This window comes from Aspergillus niger (genome assembly GCF_000002855.4).
Source record: "Aspergillus niger supercontig An04".
NCBI lineage: Eukaryota > Fungi > Ascomycota > Eurotiomycetes > Eurotiales > Aspergillaceae > Aspergillus > Aspergillus niger.
The window spans coordinates 42,269-56,623 of record NT_166539.1 but is presented as its reverse complement, the minus strand read 5'-3'; the positions used below and the strand labels follow the sequence as shown (position 1 = coordinate 56,623).

Sequence of the window (14,355 nt, the reverse complement as noted above, 5' to 3'; positions counted from 1 at the left end):
TACTGCTATTGTGGCTTTTGTCTTCCACCATCGCAGGCTAAATCGCATTCTGGTTCCACCTGTCTTCTTCTGAGATGGTGTTTATCTAGATGTGTCGGGCCAGCTGATCCTCCTCGTGCAAGATAATGCAGATGGGTCGTCAACTACATGTGATATCGATGTGGCTAATCTGAGGTTTATGGTGCTTGACACTGTTCTCGGCGCCCTCTGAGAATGGAGCATGTATCAACTGTGAGTTTTGCTCTGTGTCCGATCAGATCGCTCTTGGATCGCATTCGTTTGGTTGTCCACTTTGCTGCGGCTACAGGCCCTTTGCCTCGCGCAGATTGGGAGAAGCAAAGCGCTTGCCTCAGATTTCGCGTCCTTCATGTTTACAAGTTGTCGCGGCTAACTGCTTTATCTTTTTTTTCTTTTTCATTCAGCTCTGTGCAATTAGCACCGTCGGTATTGCACCATCTGGCTTCGCCTTCGGTCGCGTAGATCGAAGCTCCTCCAGACCAGGCCGATTCCGGAAAAAGACCCTCCCGCTGCATGATCAATGCGCGACAGCGACAGACAATACCGCATCCTCGTCAAATGCAAACCATGTCCCCACCAGTCCCTTTACATCAGTAACAGCACAATCTCCTCTGACCGCAGAATTCTCTCGGGGGTCAGAAGATGGTGCGTATGATACGAGTCAGCCGGGAGAGGAGAAGTCGCGCAGGAAATCATCGTTTGCAGGTGTACGATTGCGACGTCGCGGACAAACGTTGACTGGCCCACCAAAGCCAGTCTTAGAGAACATTTCACTCGCTGCGCACATACGACGGCCCTCGTCTTCCTGGGTGCGACGCCTGTCCTTCCAACCGGAGAAACGTGCTTCATGCCAAACTCCTGTTTCTCCTTCACCAATCACGCCAGGTAGCCCGGCCAGTCCTCCCGCTTCTATTCAACGCAGGCCCAACAAATTAGTCAAGCGGCCACCTTCACATCATGCCAACTCTCACTCATTGTCTGGGATCGCGCCATCCTCTCCCTTGACTCCCACCGCTTTTCGCAGGCCTGCTACTAGTCATCAGCGGTCTGAGACCTTGGGGCATAAGGCTACTCATAGTCTTAATTTCGAGCCAAGCCTGATCTTGAATCCCTCGGCAAGCAAACCTGATATTGCTGCTATAGGGGATGATCATGTCTGGCGTCCATACATAGATGTCAGCCCAGAGGGGTTATCGGAAAGGCTGGCGCGTAGATTCTCAACCGCAACGAGACCGAAAGATCAAGGGCTGCGGCGGATCGTACCGAATACGGAGACTGCCCCGGCTCTTCTTCTAGCAACATCCATCAGAGGGAAGCAACAAACAGTGGAAGCTGGCCTGGATGAATCTACTCCTTCCCCTTCAGTCCAGTTTCGAAACCCGTTCGAGCCCAGTGGGAATTCATCGCAACAAAAAGAGTTGTCATTGCCACCGGAGGAAAGTGATCGCCAAAACTCGCCTTCTTTGCAAGATGCGGATCCTAAGTCTCCCCCAGCTGACACTGGAGCCGGAGATGGCGGAAGCTTCAAAAATGCTCCCCTAGTTTATTCTAAAAGAAGGGCAACATCAACGCCTCTTCCAGCGTTAACAAAGACGGAAGGAACACAGGTGATTCCACCTCACACACAAGGAAGACGAAACATCACCGACCCTAATATCTTCCGTCGTCCGACCATTGCACATAACGGGGCTGGTTCGTCATTGATGTCGGAACTAATGAGTCCACGACGCAGAGCCTATCCTCTTTATTGTCAGGACTACAAACAAGAGATGGCTCATCTCCGGGACATTGGATCACGTCCATTCACCCTAGACTCAGTAACACTGACCAGGTCTCAGGGCACTTTCCGTCAGCGCCCAAAACGCCATTCTATCGCTGCATCAGATCCTGCGTCAACCGTCATAGGTTCCGATGATACCCACATATTCACATCTGGCGATGAGGATGAGACAGATTTCTTGAGCGACACCGCCTTCGACTCCATCCGTACCCATATCACTACTAGCAGTGGCTTGGGCTCCTATGCTCCTCGGATCGAGACAATCTTTGACAAGGACTTCCCTGTAAATACTTTGGAGGGAGAGCCTTCTAATGGCCATGCACTCGAAACACGCGGGTCTCTTACTTCACAGTCTCTTGGGAATTGCCATTGTGATTCTGATGCAGACGCGACGCCGACTCCCATTACTATGCCAGGCCGTATCGCAAACAGCCCATCTGATATGCACGAAGGTGACAGCAATATATCTTTTCCGTCTGACTTGACCGACGACGAAGATTCTCGCAGTCTGGTGGCAGCATTGCCCGGTGAAACAACCAGCCCATTCACGCAAGTACAATCTTCAATGCTGTCGTTGAAGGGCGAAGGCAGCAATTGTTTCAGAAGCGAGACGAGGCAGTCATACAAGTACGATTCTCGCAGTCTCACCCATGAGGCGCTCGACTCGTGTCCGAAAATGAACATCTTCGACTGGTCGGAACAGCCGAGAAGCGATCGTGAAGCAGCGGGTTCTGATGGGCGGCCGCGGACCATGCATGGGAAGCATACGCCTGACGTGCGTGGCAGCCGCGCGCCAGGACGAAAAGCTCCGAGTACATTGCATCTCCGTAGTCAAAGTGTACCAGTGACCAGAGACCCTCCGACAATCAATGAACAACGTCAGACTTCAGGAAAGTTTGGTACATGGGGCCTGGGGAGCAAAGGCGTTAGTGAGGACTGGGACAGTGACTTCGAGTTTGAGGATGCAGATGAGACTACAACCAATGAGTCTATGAAGCCGAGCAAAACTACCCCCCGGCGGGGCATGATTGTTCCTCAAGCTATCATGGAACGCCAAGCAAGCCTTCATGGGCAGTTCGGACACGTCCAAGAACTAACCTTGCTGGTTGAAGAGCTAAAGCGTCTGCGGCACCAGGGCAGCTTTCTAAACATTGTCCGAGGGCCATCAAGCGAACTTTGGAAAGAAGCGGAAGGAATAGTGAACCTAGCCACGCTTGATGATGATGATCATAATAACTCCAATAATAACTCGCCTCCTGGATCTCCATCCTCTCTGACGTTCAGTTTCGATGACTCGGAAGGCGATTCATCGAACACCAATGAACCTTGGAAACGGGTCAGCGATGGATCATGGGGACTATCGCTCTCGGAGCACTCCAACTCCCGCCCTACCACCTCTCCCAGTCCCGATGTCACGACCAAACCGAACTCTGTGTTGGATCTGATCTATCAACAACGGAGCTCGGTTGACTCCGCTTTCGCGGATTCACATCCTCCTCGTCCCAGAAAACTTCCTTTTGATACACAATCTCTTCGAGACTTGGTCGTCCGAGCTGGCGTTGTCACCCGTGCTTTGAAAGAAGTAATCCGCAAAGCCGAAGGTGTTACATCGGAGCCTAGAGACACCATACATCCTTCAGACCCGCCATTCCGTCGCATTTTCGATCAGTCTTCTCATAATGCATGTCTCGAGAGTTACGGCAAATGAGCTACGCCACTTCCTTACATTCCATGATGTCACCACTTCACGCCTTTTCTATTCTCCGACTGTATCTTTTTTTGAAAAGTCTGACGATTTCTTGAGCATATGAATTGACGCGAAAGAAAACAATTGACTTGGACATGCTCTCTAACCTCTTACGCTACCGCTAATTTCCTCTTCTCCCCTCCCCTCTGTCAGGGAAGGGATATTTGATAAAGTTTATTGTTTTCAAATGGATATCACATTGTACAACTGACATGTTGGGTTTCCCATTCAGGGTTTGTGTTGTGTATTTGGGCGGTTCTTGTGCGAATACTTTTTTCTTTTGGGCCTTTCTTTTTCTCTCTCAACCCTTGCCATAAAGTCTATTTTTTAGTCTTTTCTTTTTTCATCTTCTGTTCTCTGTACGTGATATTTTCGGAAGTGGATTACGAAGGTCCCGTACGGTCTTCCATTGCCTGTTTGCATTCGCCAACTTCCTTTTCTTCGTTGATTTTACTTTTTCATCGGTGTATGGATATAAGAATCTGGGTCATTTTGTACCTGTCTGGAGAAACAAAAGAAAGATATGGTGACTTCTCAATAGCCAATAGTGCAAAATTACAAAGAACGGGCTATCACATTCTCGATGGAATGAGCCCAGTGAGCCAAAGTCTTTCTACCTTTAAGCCTGTAAATATCCGTTACCACTCTAAAGTTATATTTGAACCCGTACTTGATCTCGGCAATCAGGAAGTGTATGGATCTCACTGTGGACCCGGAATAACACTTTGGTTAATCCACCAAGAATATATTGGGCGAACCACAAATATGGAACAAAAATGGGGGACCGGATGGACCAGGTGTGGTGTGGAAAGGAATTTCAATAGAAACAGTTCCATACGTCGAATCATGTACTAGAAACATGACATTATCTTTTTCTCCTAAACATGATTTATCAGTATACGGTGTGCCAGCTACGGCAACGATAGTAGTGTTCAAAAGGCATATATTTATATATATTGCTCGTGGGCTAGTACGTAGTCTTTCAGTGCTAATCTTGAGGCAAAGGGCGTAAGCCGGGTAATGATGCATGTGCCATTTCCCTTCCAGAATTGACAGCTTTCAAAAGCTAGAGCACTCTGAAAGAATAGATACTAGCGTATGGACGTCGATTCATATGTACTAGATCACGTTTCATACCACCCGAGTTGTATACGGCTTTCCCGGGGTACCGGATACCTTCATTCAAGATCATGCTTAGGCTATTCTTACCTTTTCTTTGTGGGTGAAAAGCGCGCGACGGCTAGCTAGGTCTGTGGCTCTAGAGCTTTGAAGACATGGATATATTATTCAAGGAAAGATGCTTTAAGATGAAGTTTCCTTTCAAGATGGAAGAGCGCAGGGTATTCCTCACTTCGGTTCTGACAGGTCCCCTTTTTATTCTCCTATAGCTGTATAATACGTGTTAAACCGAAGTGATATGCATGGATCGATACACACAAAATCGTAAGGTCACTGACAACGGAGACGCGAATTCAAAGGCAGATGTACCTCAACCATATCATCATAATAGCCGCTACTTAGGAACTAGTTGCGTCATGCGTAGATGTGTTGGCATGATGCAAATTACTTAGAATATATAGCTGTTGAAAGTAGTATGCTCGCAATATATATATGAATGGGAAGACTATTTACTTAAAGCTACCAAGCACCTTATATTTTTCATCAATATGCTATTACTAGAGGGTACGTCGATATACTCAGCTAACGATCCAGCGGGTCACATGAACTTAAGTAGAAAGTATGTAAGCCATGATCTTCACCTCAGGGGGCATATAATGCATATATTCGTGCTGTTCCTTGCGATTGGTGTATCCCTTCTAAGTTCGGTCTGATTTCCGTGATGAACCATAATCCCAGAGTCAAGGGACATTTGCCGTGATCATGTCTCAGCCTCAGCTACACAAGAGATATGACTGGCGGAATGTTTATAGTTGAGTATTTGTATTGGTCTCAAGGGGATTTTATCATCATATATTTGCCATGAAGAACGTGCCATATGGACTCCGCAGTTTCATGGTATCTATAAGCAAGGTCGCCTCAAAGTATGGCCGAAGCCACGGTACGGTATATCAGCCTGATGCTGTGTTTCGAGGGATTGGTAGCTAAAGGAATAGCCAATTAATTAATTCAAACCTCAATTTTTTTTTTTTCTATACATTATGTAGTCTCCGTCGTAAGATCGGAAGAGCGGGGGAATGTCATAGTTTCCAGAGGCTGCCCCATGCTTTATCACATTGCAGACAAACTGTTGCCGATTGCTGTATTGTTGGTTGAAGTATTAGTTTGTGGGTAGAAGAGATAGATAGCATCAATGCAGGAAAGTAATGCGTCGTAGGTATTTAGTACTACATGCCAGGAAGGATACCCGGACCAAGCCAACTGATGCTAATAATAAACCAACTCTTATCATGGATATACGTCAACTACTTCACTAGTTGTGCACCGTAGGCAACCAACAAACTCTCCCAGTGCCAATCTACTCCGGTAGGATCATTCGAGAAGGTTTAGCACTTGTCCAGACTTCCCAAGGGGTGAATGTCAGATATTAATCGAGCAAGTCGACAGGCTCAGCTTTGTATGGCGGGTGGAGAATGTCCGAGAGGTAATCTCCCAAGGGGCGGAGTCCCCTTCCAATTATTGGTCAGGACTCAGCGGGTTCCTGGCGCTAGTCTGAAAAGGAGAGACTAGGCGCCCCACTTGTGCCTTGGTTTTTTGCTTTCTCGACTCAGGGGATCGCGGCCACCTTACTTGCTCGGTCTAAGTAGAGAAAAGTAAACAGAGCCGGACCTGGAGAGGAAGAAAAGAAAGTGGATTGAGAGCGCCGCCAGAGTACTTGGAGTCTTGGACACATCTGCCAGAGAGCCCACGAGGAAGCTGAAACACTTGCAAAGTAAGGATAAGTCACCACAGAGGAATCAGCCCGCCCAGACTGTTGGAGTCCGTTCACCATTACTGCTAGTGAACTAGTGTTCCATACGGATGCGATACCGGTATCTACTTCACACTCGGTAATGTGTATTCCGATCTTCAGCCAACTCAGGGGGCGGCAAAACCACGTCGTGACAGAAGAGGAAGTGTACCTATCTTTCTTTAGAACTCTATACTTGAGCCAGCTACTCTGTTATTCTGTTCCTCTTTTTGACTTCAAGACCAATCGCAATGTACTTACTGTGTACATTGTCCAAGGTATGTGGGTGAGCCAATGTTTTTGGTCCAAGCTCTCTCTATCAGGAATAATGGGTTTATCGTGCATTCTTCTGGGGGAAAATACTTTTCAACAACAATCAGACCACTAACTTAAGGTAGCTAGCAAGTAGTTTACTTTGCTAGCGAGTAGCAGTGACCTGCCTTATCTAGGTAGATAATTTGATAGATACTCAGATAGATACCTCTTCCTCGAATAGATGACCATACCATACTTTGCGAATACGGGGCATGTGTTCGGTGTTTCCCCTCCCGCAGTATGGTACGACGGATACTCACTCACTAACCAGCTAGTCTAGTCTAGTTCAAACCACTGCTCAACTCTTCCCCCCCATCTGCCACCAAGCTTTGCCTCTCCTCCCCACAACCGGTTAGACAAACAAATGAATGGAAATGAAACGGGCCATCTAGACCGCTTAGGTTGACTAGCCCCAAGGTAGTAGCCCTGGGTGCTGCTGCTTGCTTACGCCCTCTGGGCTTTCGCCCTGCCGGCTCACTTCATTTTCCCTCTTTTCTCCCTCTCCCTATCGAGTTCGGTCGGCCTCCTCTACTCCTTTCCTTTCCTTTTTTAACCTGTTACACGTCGTTCTTTCCCTTCCCCCCCCCGGGCCTCGACATCTCGGGGCTTGTACAGTCGTTCATTTCAGGGAGCAGCTCTCGCTCCGTCCATTCCTTGCTGGATCCAAATCCATCCTTGTACCTTCGCTTCTTGTCCGCCATTACTACCGTTGTTGAGCGTGCCCACCTTCCCCCCAGTGAGATAGATCTTCGCATCATAGGCACTTCCTCAATTGCTTCTCGTCATAAATACCGCCACTCGACTTCATGATTTACAGTTATCGACACCTGGGAAATATTCACAACAGAGTTAAGAGCTACCGTGGCCCGGCAACTGCCCCATTGTCGAAGTAATCTGGAAGAATCTGGAAGTCCTCCGGGCTCACGGAGAGTTCGGGTTACCTCCCTGAAGGACTCGGCCGATCATGCACAATCACCACCACCATCATCAGGCTCTCCATGGCGCACAGTTGCAAGGCCGCTCGATGGCACGCCGCCCAAGCCTTGTGCCTCGGGACCGACTGCCATTGCTAGCGATGCGCGAAACTCCGACGTTGGCAAGAAGAGAGCCTCTGCCGTCTACTGATTCTTCTTCGGCTTCCTCATCCACTGCATCCAGTGGTACTAAACCGACAAGCACGCTTACCACTACGACTTTGCCTGTTGTTCTAGGAGCAGTGTACGTTCAATTGCGTTCCCTCCTTCGTTAAAATGCCCACCTTTGCTCTCCACTTTACGGAGACCATACTTATAATGCTATTTCAATGGTTCAAGACCATGACTGATGAGCACCTAGGGTTCCTATTGTGATTGCCATCGGCATCCTACTCTACTTGCACCGCAGAAACGTGAAGAAGCTCCGTAACGAAGATGCAAATGACAAACACAAATCTCTCGACTTCGGCCTAGATTTGGCGCCCACTAACGGAGCTGTGCCTATGCAACAAGCTGAGAAAACTGATCGCAACGCGGCTCACAACAAGGGAATCTCGTTGGATATTGGGCCTAGCCCCTATCTGCTCCCTCCCGGTCTGCACAACTCGAGGGAATCCCTGGCGTCTATGTCCAGATCCATCGGTGATGGTGACGATGATAAGTACCGACACGTCGGGTCCTTCCTCGGTGACAATTCGTCGCTCAGGTCACACTCGAGAGGCCCCCACGATGATGCGGCAAGCTTTACAGGTTCAACCCGACGGGCCGCACTTGGAGACGATATGAACCAGGGTCTTCTGCGGAACGCCCAAAGAATGTCGCGCTCGTCGCCGCCACTTTACAAGACTTCGTCCGGGGACCGTAATGTGCAGAGCCCGGCAAGCTCTGATCATGAACATGATCATGGGTTCCAGCTGGATCTGCCCAGAAGCCCGAGTCCTGTACATGTTCCTGGAATGGCCATTAGCGAGCCGCACACGACAAGCAATGAAGTCGGATTCGCTGGAGATCACGCCGTTACTGAGACTAGTGCCCAGCAGAAGCGCTTATCGCATATGCCACAGTACGCAAATATGACCCTTCCCAAAGATCACGGTCACGACAACGACGTGGCTTCAGTGCCGGTCCCTCAGCATCATGTCAATGTTCCACCATTACATGACCCTCTTTCGCTGCATTTGGACCCCAGCCCGGCTCCTGTGCAAACCGCATCAATATCAACACCCAGGATTTCGCTCCCTGTGAGTGATGCAGCTAGCGATTACGGTGATGCGCGGAGGTCTACGATCCCGGCTGTCAATGTGCAAGATGTGACAAGCGCTACAAGCTATGAAGATGGTCTTCAGCATCCCGATGCCCCTGCTGTGCCTGCCGAAGAGCCACCTCGTGGTCAGAACACAGGCCTTGATGCGAGCCGTCGTGACACGCGACGGATGACTTTCGGTCTTCGTCCCCTGCCGCCAGAGGATCCGTCTGAGGACCCCGAGCAACGTGCCAACCGTATCAGGTCCTTCTACAAGGAGTACTTTGATGAGAACAAGAACGGCCGGGAAACAATGTACCATGACTATGTGCCAGATTACTATGGTGAAGAGGCCTATGCGTACGACCCTACGATGGGCGATCAGTTCGGTGCGGTGCCGGCGCCTTTCGCTGAACCAGTGACTCGTCGTGCCATGACTCCTCCACCTCGCGCACCGCCACGCTTCCAAGGGGCAGCTCGTCATATGCCTAGGGGCTCGGACGGAGGCTTCAATAGCGGCTTCCAATCGCCCGGTCCTCGTGCATTCTCCTCAGCCTCTAACCGTATGCCGGGACCCCCAAAGCCGCGCAAGCCGATACCCCCGCCCTCGCCGCTTCAGATCCTCCCCACACCCCATATGCTGAATGATGATTCCATCATGTCTGCCATCGAGTATGCCCCTTCCAATCACTTCAAGGATCAAAAAGAGGGCCGACCAGGAACGCCCTTGGGCGGCCTGCAACCATTTAGCCCGGCGGTGCCGGTCCATTCGCCGCTTGTTTCAGCTTTCGATGACCTTTCAGCCTTGCCTAGCGCGTAAGTCATTTGCTCTCCATATACTTTGCTTGTCAATATTAACCAAGTTTCAGACACGCATTGCGCAAGTCGGGCGCTTACGACACATTGGATTTTGCACCTCCGCCTCGCTTCAAGAATGATACTGCGAGCGATGCTGGTAGTATTCGCAGCAACGGCACTGGGATTTCATCGACCCATTTGCACAACATCCGCACTGGTGCGTATCGTGTCAGCCGTCTGCCTGCGGACACTGTGGGTACCAAGGATGACTTGATGTCAAACCTCCGTCCTAAATGGGATATGCGGCAGTAAATACCGGCATTTCTGTTTCGTTGTTTGTTCCCAGCCGTAACGATTTCCCCCTCTGCCACAGCCATCTGGTGTTTACATACCTTATCACGATCTATTCTTGTCCATTATATATTCTGTCCTAGCGGTACTTCTTTTGAGGAACCGGGTTCGATTTCGCAAATCTTCCCGATGTTCAGTGGCGTGAATACATACAAGGGGCCTTTTGTTATTCATCTCTGCTTTCTCTAGGCGCTCGGTCTGATCAGCCATGTTTATCTATAACCTTCAACCTGCAAATATGACTTCTTTTTGGAGGCGAATCGTCGATGCCAAAATCTGACGATGCTTGTGTTCCAAAAATCTTTTTTGAAAATTGTGCTACTTTCATTATCAAGTCCGGTGAAAGTCGGCGTCGTAGGCCCAAGTACGTGGCTTCAAAAGTAAAAGTGTCAAGCATATCCGTTACAGTGCAAGGATGACACGCGGTCTTGCGTCATCGAACGATAGGAGGCCTGACCGACCGGATGTTGTTACAGGCTCTTGCCCAAGTAGTATGCCCGGACGCGGGTGCATTGAAAAAGTTCCGAGACAGATAGATACACGCCCAACGAAGTTTGCAGCTACATGATGCGTTTTACTATTCATGGCGTAGTATTCAACGCCTTGTTGGAAGGCCTAAAAGTGACGGTTAGAGACTTAATTGTTTGACCTATCCAGCCTGTCTCTGTCTCGTCTGATTGTCAGATGCAACCTCGGGAGCCAATGCTCCTACTACACAGTAGGTAGGTAGGGAAGGATGACAGCCGGAAGCGGCCGACCGAGGCTTCGTCTTGACACCGGTTAGTAGTAGATGATAGCGTTGCAGTGTAGCTAGCCTTCATAATGACATTCTTTGCTTTTACTCTTTCCTATTCATTCATGTAGGATTTTGAAGTATCAAATATGGATAATCATGTCTTGGTTGAGGAGGCGCACTGTCGATGGTAGACGCGACCGTCCGAGTCGCTCTTATCCGCTCGGACGATTTCCAAAGTGGAGAGAGATGCGGCATTCGTGGAAGCCACTGATGGCATACTTTGAGTTGGTAAACATATTTGATAACCTTGCCAGGACCGACTTAAGTATGTACATATACTTGGTTATTCTTGGAGATGCTATGTTGATAACAAGGAAATTACTGCCTGTATATCAGGCTGATCGATCAACGATGCACCGTTCAGGGGGGCCTCAACAATAGTATCTAGTAGGTACTAGTTAGTAAATTGTGGCATGGCATATTTTTTTTTTTTTTTTTTTTTTTTTTTTTTTTTTTTTAAAGACAATTGGTACCTGAGAGTTACCGATAGTGGCTACTGCTTGGTTAGCGGTAAGAATGAAGTCCGGCACCACCAATCCGGGCTTGAGGCTGCTCGACTGTGGGAGATTGGGACCCACCGAAGGCGGCACTCAATCTGCAATCAGTAATTCTTCCTCTTCGCCCGGTGGGCCGCTTGGGGGTCATCAAGTTCTGTTGCCCCCCATGGAACCGGGTCTAACTGTTGCTAAGAATAAGTAGTTCAATCTCAGGGCATGTCATGTTGGTTATGGACATTGGAGATTGGAGAACAGGGTATGGAGTATGATTTTAGCTCCGTGAGGATAGCAGATGAACCCTAGAGACTCCAGATACTACTCCATCGTTCTGGTATCAATTGTTATTTGAGGAGGGAGAATGTGATGACGGACGCCCGCTTGCTGACTCCGGCGGATGCCGATCGCAGCAATTTGGGTTGGCCAAGTGTAACTGGTACCATTACTCCGTACATACTGGTTGTACCTGCTCGCTGCTCCGTACTCGTACCTGGTACTAAGAATAATACCAGGAAAGTCTCATAACCAAGACAAGACTAAGTCACCCTCAGGAGCACTGAGCCGGTTGCAGAGGCTTGCTTCTGGCCGCAATTCGCCCAAACTTCTCCGCTCTCTCGCTCGTTCAATCCATTCGTTCCGTCACTCACTCACTCGCTCTTTTCCCTTCCTTCTGTTCGTTCTCTTCTCTTTGGAGTGTCTTCCCTCAACTCCTCCCACACCCCCTCAAATGGATCTGTCCCAATGAGTGTGTTATTTCTGCGCTCTATCTAATATGAGATCGGTGTCTGCTGTCTCATGGCATCCAGTTTAATTCCGGTGAGTTGCCACTGTGCATACCCTCCTACTAAATTTTCCTTTCCCGAGAACCCTTTTTTTTTTCTTTCTTAATTCCATAATCTGTTGTTTCCTTCTTTTCTTGCCCGCGTTGGTCTGAGGCGACCGTGCTTATCCCCTGACCATCCGCTAGGCAGTCCATTATCAGCTTCACCACTCTACGGGCGCTACAGCTCTTATTCTAGTGAAGCAATTCTCTTTTAATTCCTATTGGGTATAGAGTCGTACCCTTTATTCAAACCTATATTCGTTCTTTTGCTATCGCAACATTTTTTCGCTCTTTCGATCGCCTTCCGATCCTTCTATAAACGCAATCTTAAGGAGACTCGTGCTTTTGCGAAACTTCCACTCAAAACGTGTACGACCGGTTACTTCTCGGCTGAATACGTCTTACCCATCTTCGTGGATCAGTCATTGACAGCTAGACTTGTGAAATTATCGAATCCCAGTTGAACTCACTGACTGATACTACTCGGACCCTGATCCTTCTGGACTCAATTGCCATTTAAAGATGTCTTCTGGTATGGTGCTACCCCACCACGTCACCCTACCTTGGAGAGCGTATCGCTGTTCTCTGCTATCCGTTATAAACTATGCGCTTGCGGTATACTGAACTTGCCTACAGGATCGGCTGCGGCGGCTGCAGGAGCAGCGGCAGCAACATCGGCAAACGCCGCTGATGCAGCTACTGCTACACCCACCGAGACACAACCGGAAACCACATCCCAATCGACGACAGAGGCAACTCCTACGTCCCAGGCGACTACATCGCAAGAAACCTCCGCGGAACCAACGACATCCGTATCCACACCCTCTACAACGTCCACGTCGTCGACCTCGGAATCAACTTCTTCTGCTACAACGATATCCATACCGTCGACGACAAGTAGCACTTCCACTTCGTCTACGAGTAGCACCACCGAGGCTCCCCCAACCACTACTTCTACTACCTCTCACACTACTGCGACTCCAGTTGTCACCACAGTGGTTACTACACAGACACCAACCGATGGATCGACCGGCGTGGAGACGCTGACGATAACATCCACCGACACAACACTCCCAACGGGAACTGCTGGTACTGCAGCAAATGGCGTGACTGCTACGGGCAGTGGATCGGCAGCATCAGCATCGTCGACCGGTGGAAGTGGAAGTGGTAGCTCAGGGCTTTCAGCAGGCGGCACCATTGCAGTTGCGGTCGTTGTGCCAGTCGCTTCAGTGGCCATAATCATCCTCGCAGCCTTGTACTTCTGGAGAAAATGGAAAGCGAAGAAGGCGGCTGAAGAAGAGCGGAGGAAAGAAGTGGAGGAATACGGTTTCAATCCGAATAACGATCCCTCCTTACCTCCCATCATGGGTGGTGGAGCCTTTGAACCCAAGGACGATAACACTTCATCGGGCTACCGTGGCTGGGGAACGACATCTGCTGGCCGCAAGGCATCTACCAACCTATCGAGCAGCGCCGGAGTCGGCCTGGCGATGTCCGAGGCTGGAAGCGCTCCTGGTTATCACCATGCAGCGACCCCGAGCGATGGGACAATTCAGTACTCCGAAGGGCAAGGTACACTGGGGGAGACTGAACCAATTGGAGTCCTGGGTGCTGCTCCAGCAGCCGCCGCGAACAGTCGAAATGTCGATATCCACCGTGGTCCATCGAACGCCTCGTCAGCCTACTCTGCGGCCAACCATTCTGAAGCGTCCGAAGAGAGTCACATGTCTGCCACTCACCCCTCAGGAGGTTTCTACGACGATAATCCGTACTATAATGATATGCAACCGCAATATGGAGCATATGGTGACGGCCCGTATGGTGGAGCTCCGCCTGTCATTCGCGATGTTCAGGCGCGGCGCAATACCCGCATTGAGAACCCTGCCGTGTTCCCTAGACAAGGGAATGCTGGTATTGCGCAGAATTTCTGAGATGCTCCTGCTTTCTCTATCCTCACCGCATTGATAAGTGGACATTGCAAGCTGGACGCCCAGATGCAACAGTCATTGTGGCGGTCGATATACGCGTATTCAACACTCAATCGCCTTCAATTGGCTGTCTTCATATTGCTGTTTAGGGTCACGAGACCTGTGGCATGGAACGAAACG

The 14,355-nt window shown here is 49.6% G+C and overlaps 6 protein-coding genes across 6 annotated transcripts; 5 read left to right on the top strand and 1 right to left on the bottom strand.

The window, feature by feature from the left end:
- Positions 1–220: 220 nt before the first annotated feature.
- Positions 221–3,506, top strand: An04g00300 (uncharacterized protein; the record flags this gene model as incomplete). Its single annotated transcript, XM_059747242.1, has 2 exons — positions 221–231; positions 437–3,506. 2 exons carry the CDS (start codon positions 221–223, stop codon positions 3,504–3,506), a joined length of 3,081 nt encoding a protein of 1,026 aa, XP_059600419.1.
- A 1,706-nt stretch (positions 3,507–5,212) lies between these two features.
- Positions 5,213–5,819, top strand: An04g00290 (hypothetical protein; the record flags this gene model as incomplete). Its single annotated transcript, XM_059747241.1, has 3 exons — positions 5,213–5,287; positions 5,477–5,604; positions 5,711–5,819. 3 exons carry the CDS (start codon positions 5,213–5,215, stop codon positions 5,817–5,819), a joined length of 312 nt encoding a protein of 103 aa, XP_059600418.1.
- A 451-nt stretch (positions 5,820–6,270) lies between these two features.
- Positions 6,271–7,469, bottom strand: An04g00280 (hypothetical protein; the record flags this gene model as incomplete). Its single annotated transcript, XM_059747240.1, has 4 exons — positions 6,271–6,570; positions 6,935–7,023; positions 7,061–7,221; positions 7,330–7,469. The coding sequence occupies 4 exons, from the start codon at positions 7,467–7,469 to the stop codon at positions 6,271–6,273; spliced, it is 690 nt and encodes a 229-aa protein (XP_059600417.1).
- Positions 7,470–7,843: 374 nt separating this feature from the next.
- An04g00270 (uncharacterized protein) lies at positions 7,844–10,095 on the top strand (the record flags this gene model as incomplete). The annotated part of the gene is made up of 3 exons (XM_001401353.3): positions 7,844–7,986; positions 8,104–9,801; positions 9,855–10,095. The coding sequence occupies 3 exons, from the start codon at positions 7,844–7,846 to the stop codon at positions 10,093–10,095; spliced, it is 2,082 nt and encodes a 693-aa protein (XP_001401390.3).
- A 1,248-nt stretch (positions 10,096–11,343) lies between these two features.
- An04g00260 (hypothetical protein) lies at positions 11,344–12,195 on the top strand (the record flags this gene model as incomplete). The annotated part of the gene is made up of 4 exons (XM_059747239.1): positions 11,344–11,534; positions 11,630–11,683; positions 11,781–11,917; positions 11,996–12,195. 4 exons carry the CDS (start codon positions 11,344–11,346, stop codon positions 12,193–12,195), a joined length of 582 nt encoding a protein of 193 aa, XP_059600416.1.
- Positions 12,196–12,769: 574 nt separating this feature from the next.
- On the top strand, positions 12,770–14,178 carry An04g00250 (uncharacterized protein; the record flags this gene model as incomplete). The annotated part of the gene is made up of 2 exons (XM_001401351.3): positions 12,770–12,779; positions 12,884–14,178. The coding sequence occupies 2 exons, from the start codon at positions 12,770–12,772 to the stop codon at positions 14,176–14,178; spliced, it is 1,305 nt and encodes a 434-aa protein (XP_001401388.1).
- Between the last annotated feature and the right edge of the window lie 177 nt (positions 14,179–14,355).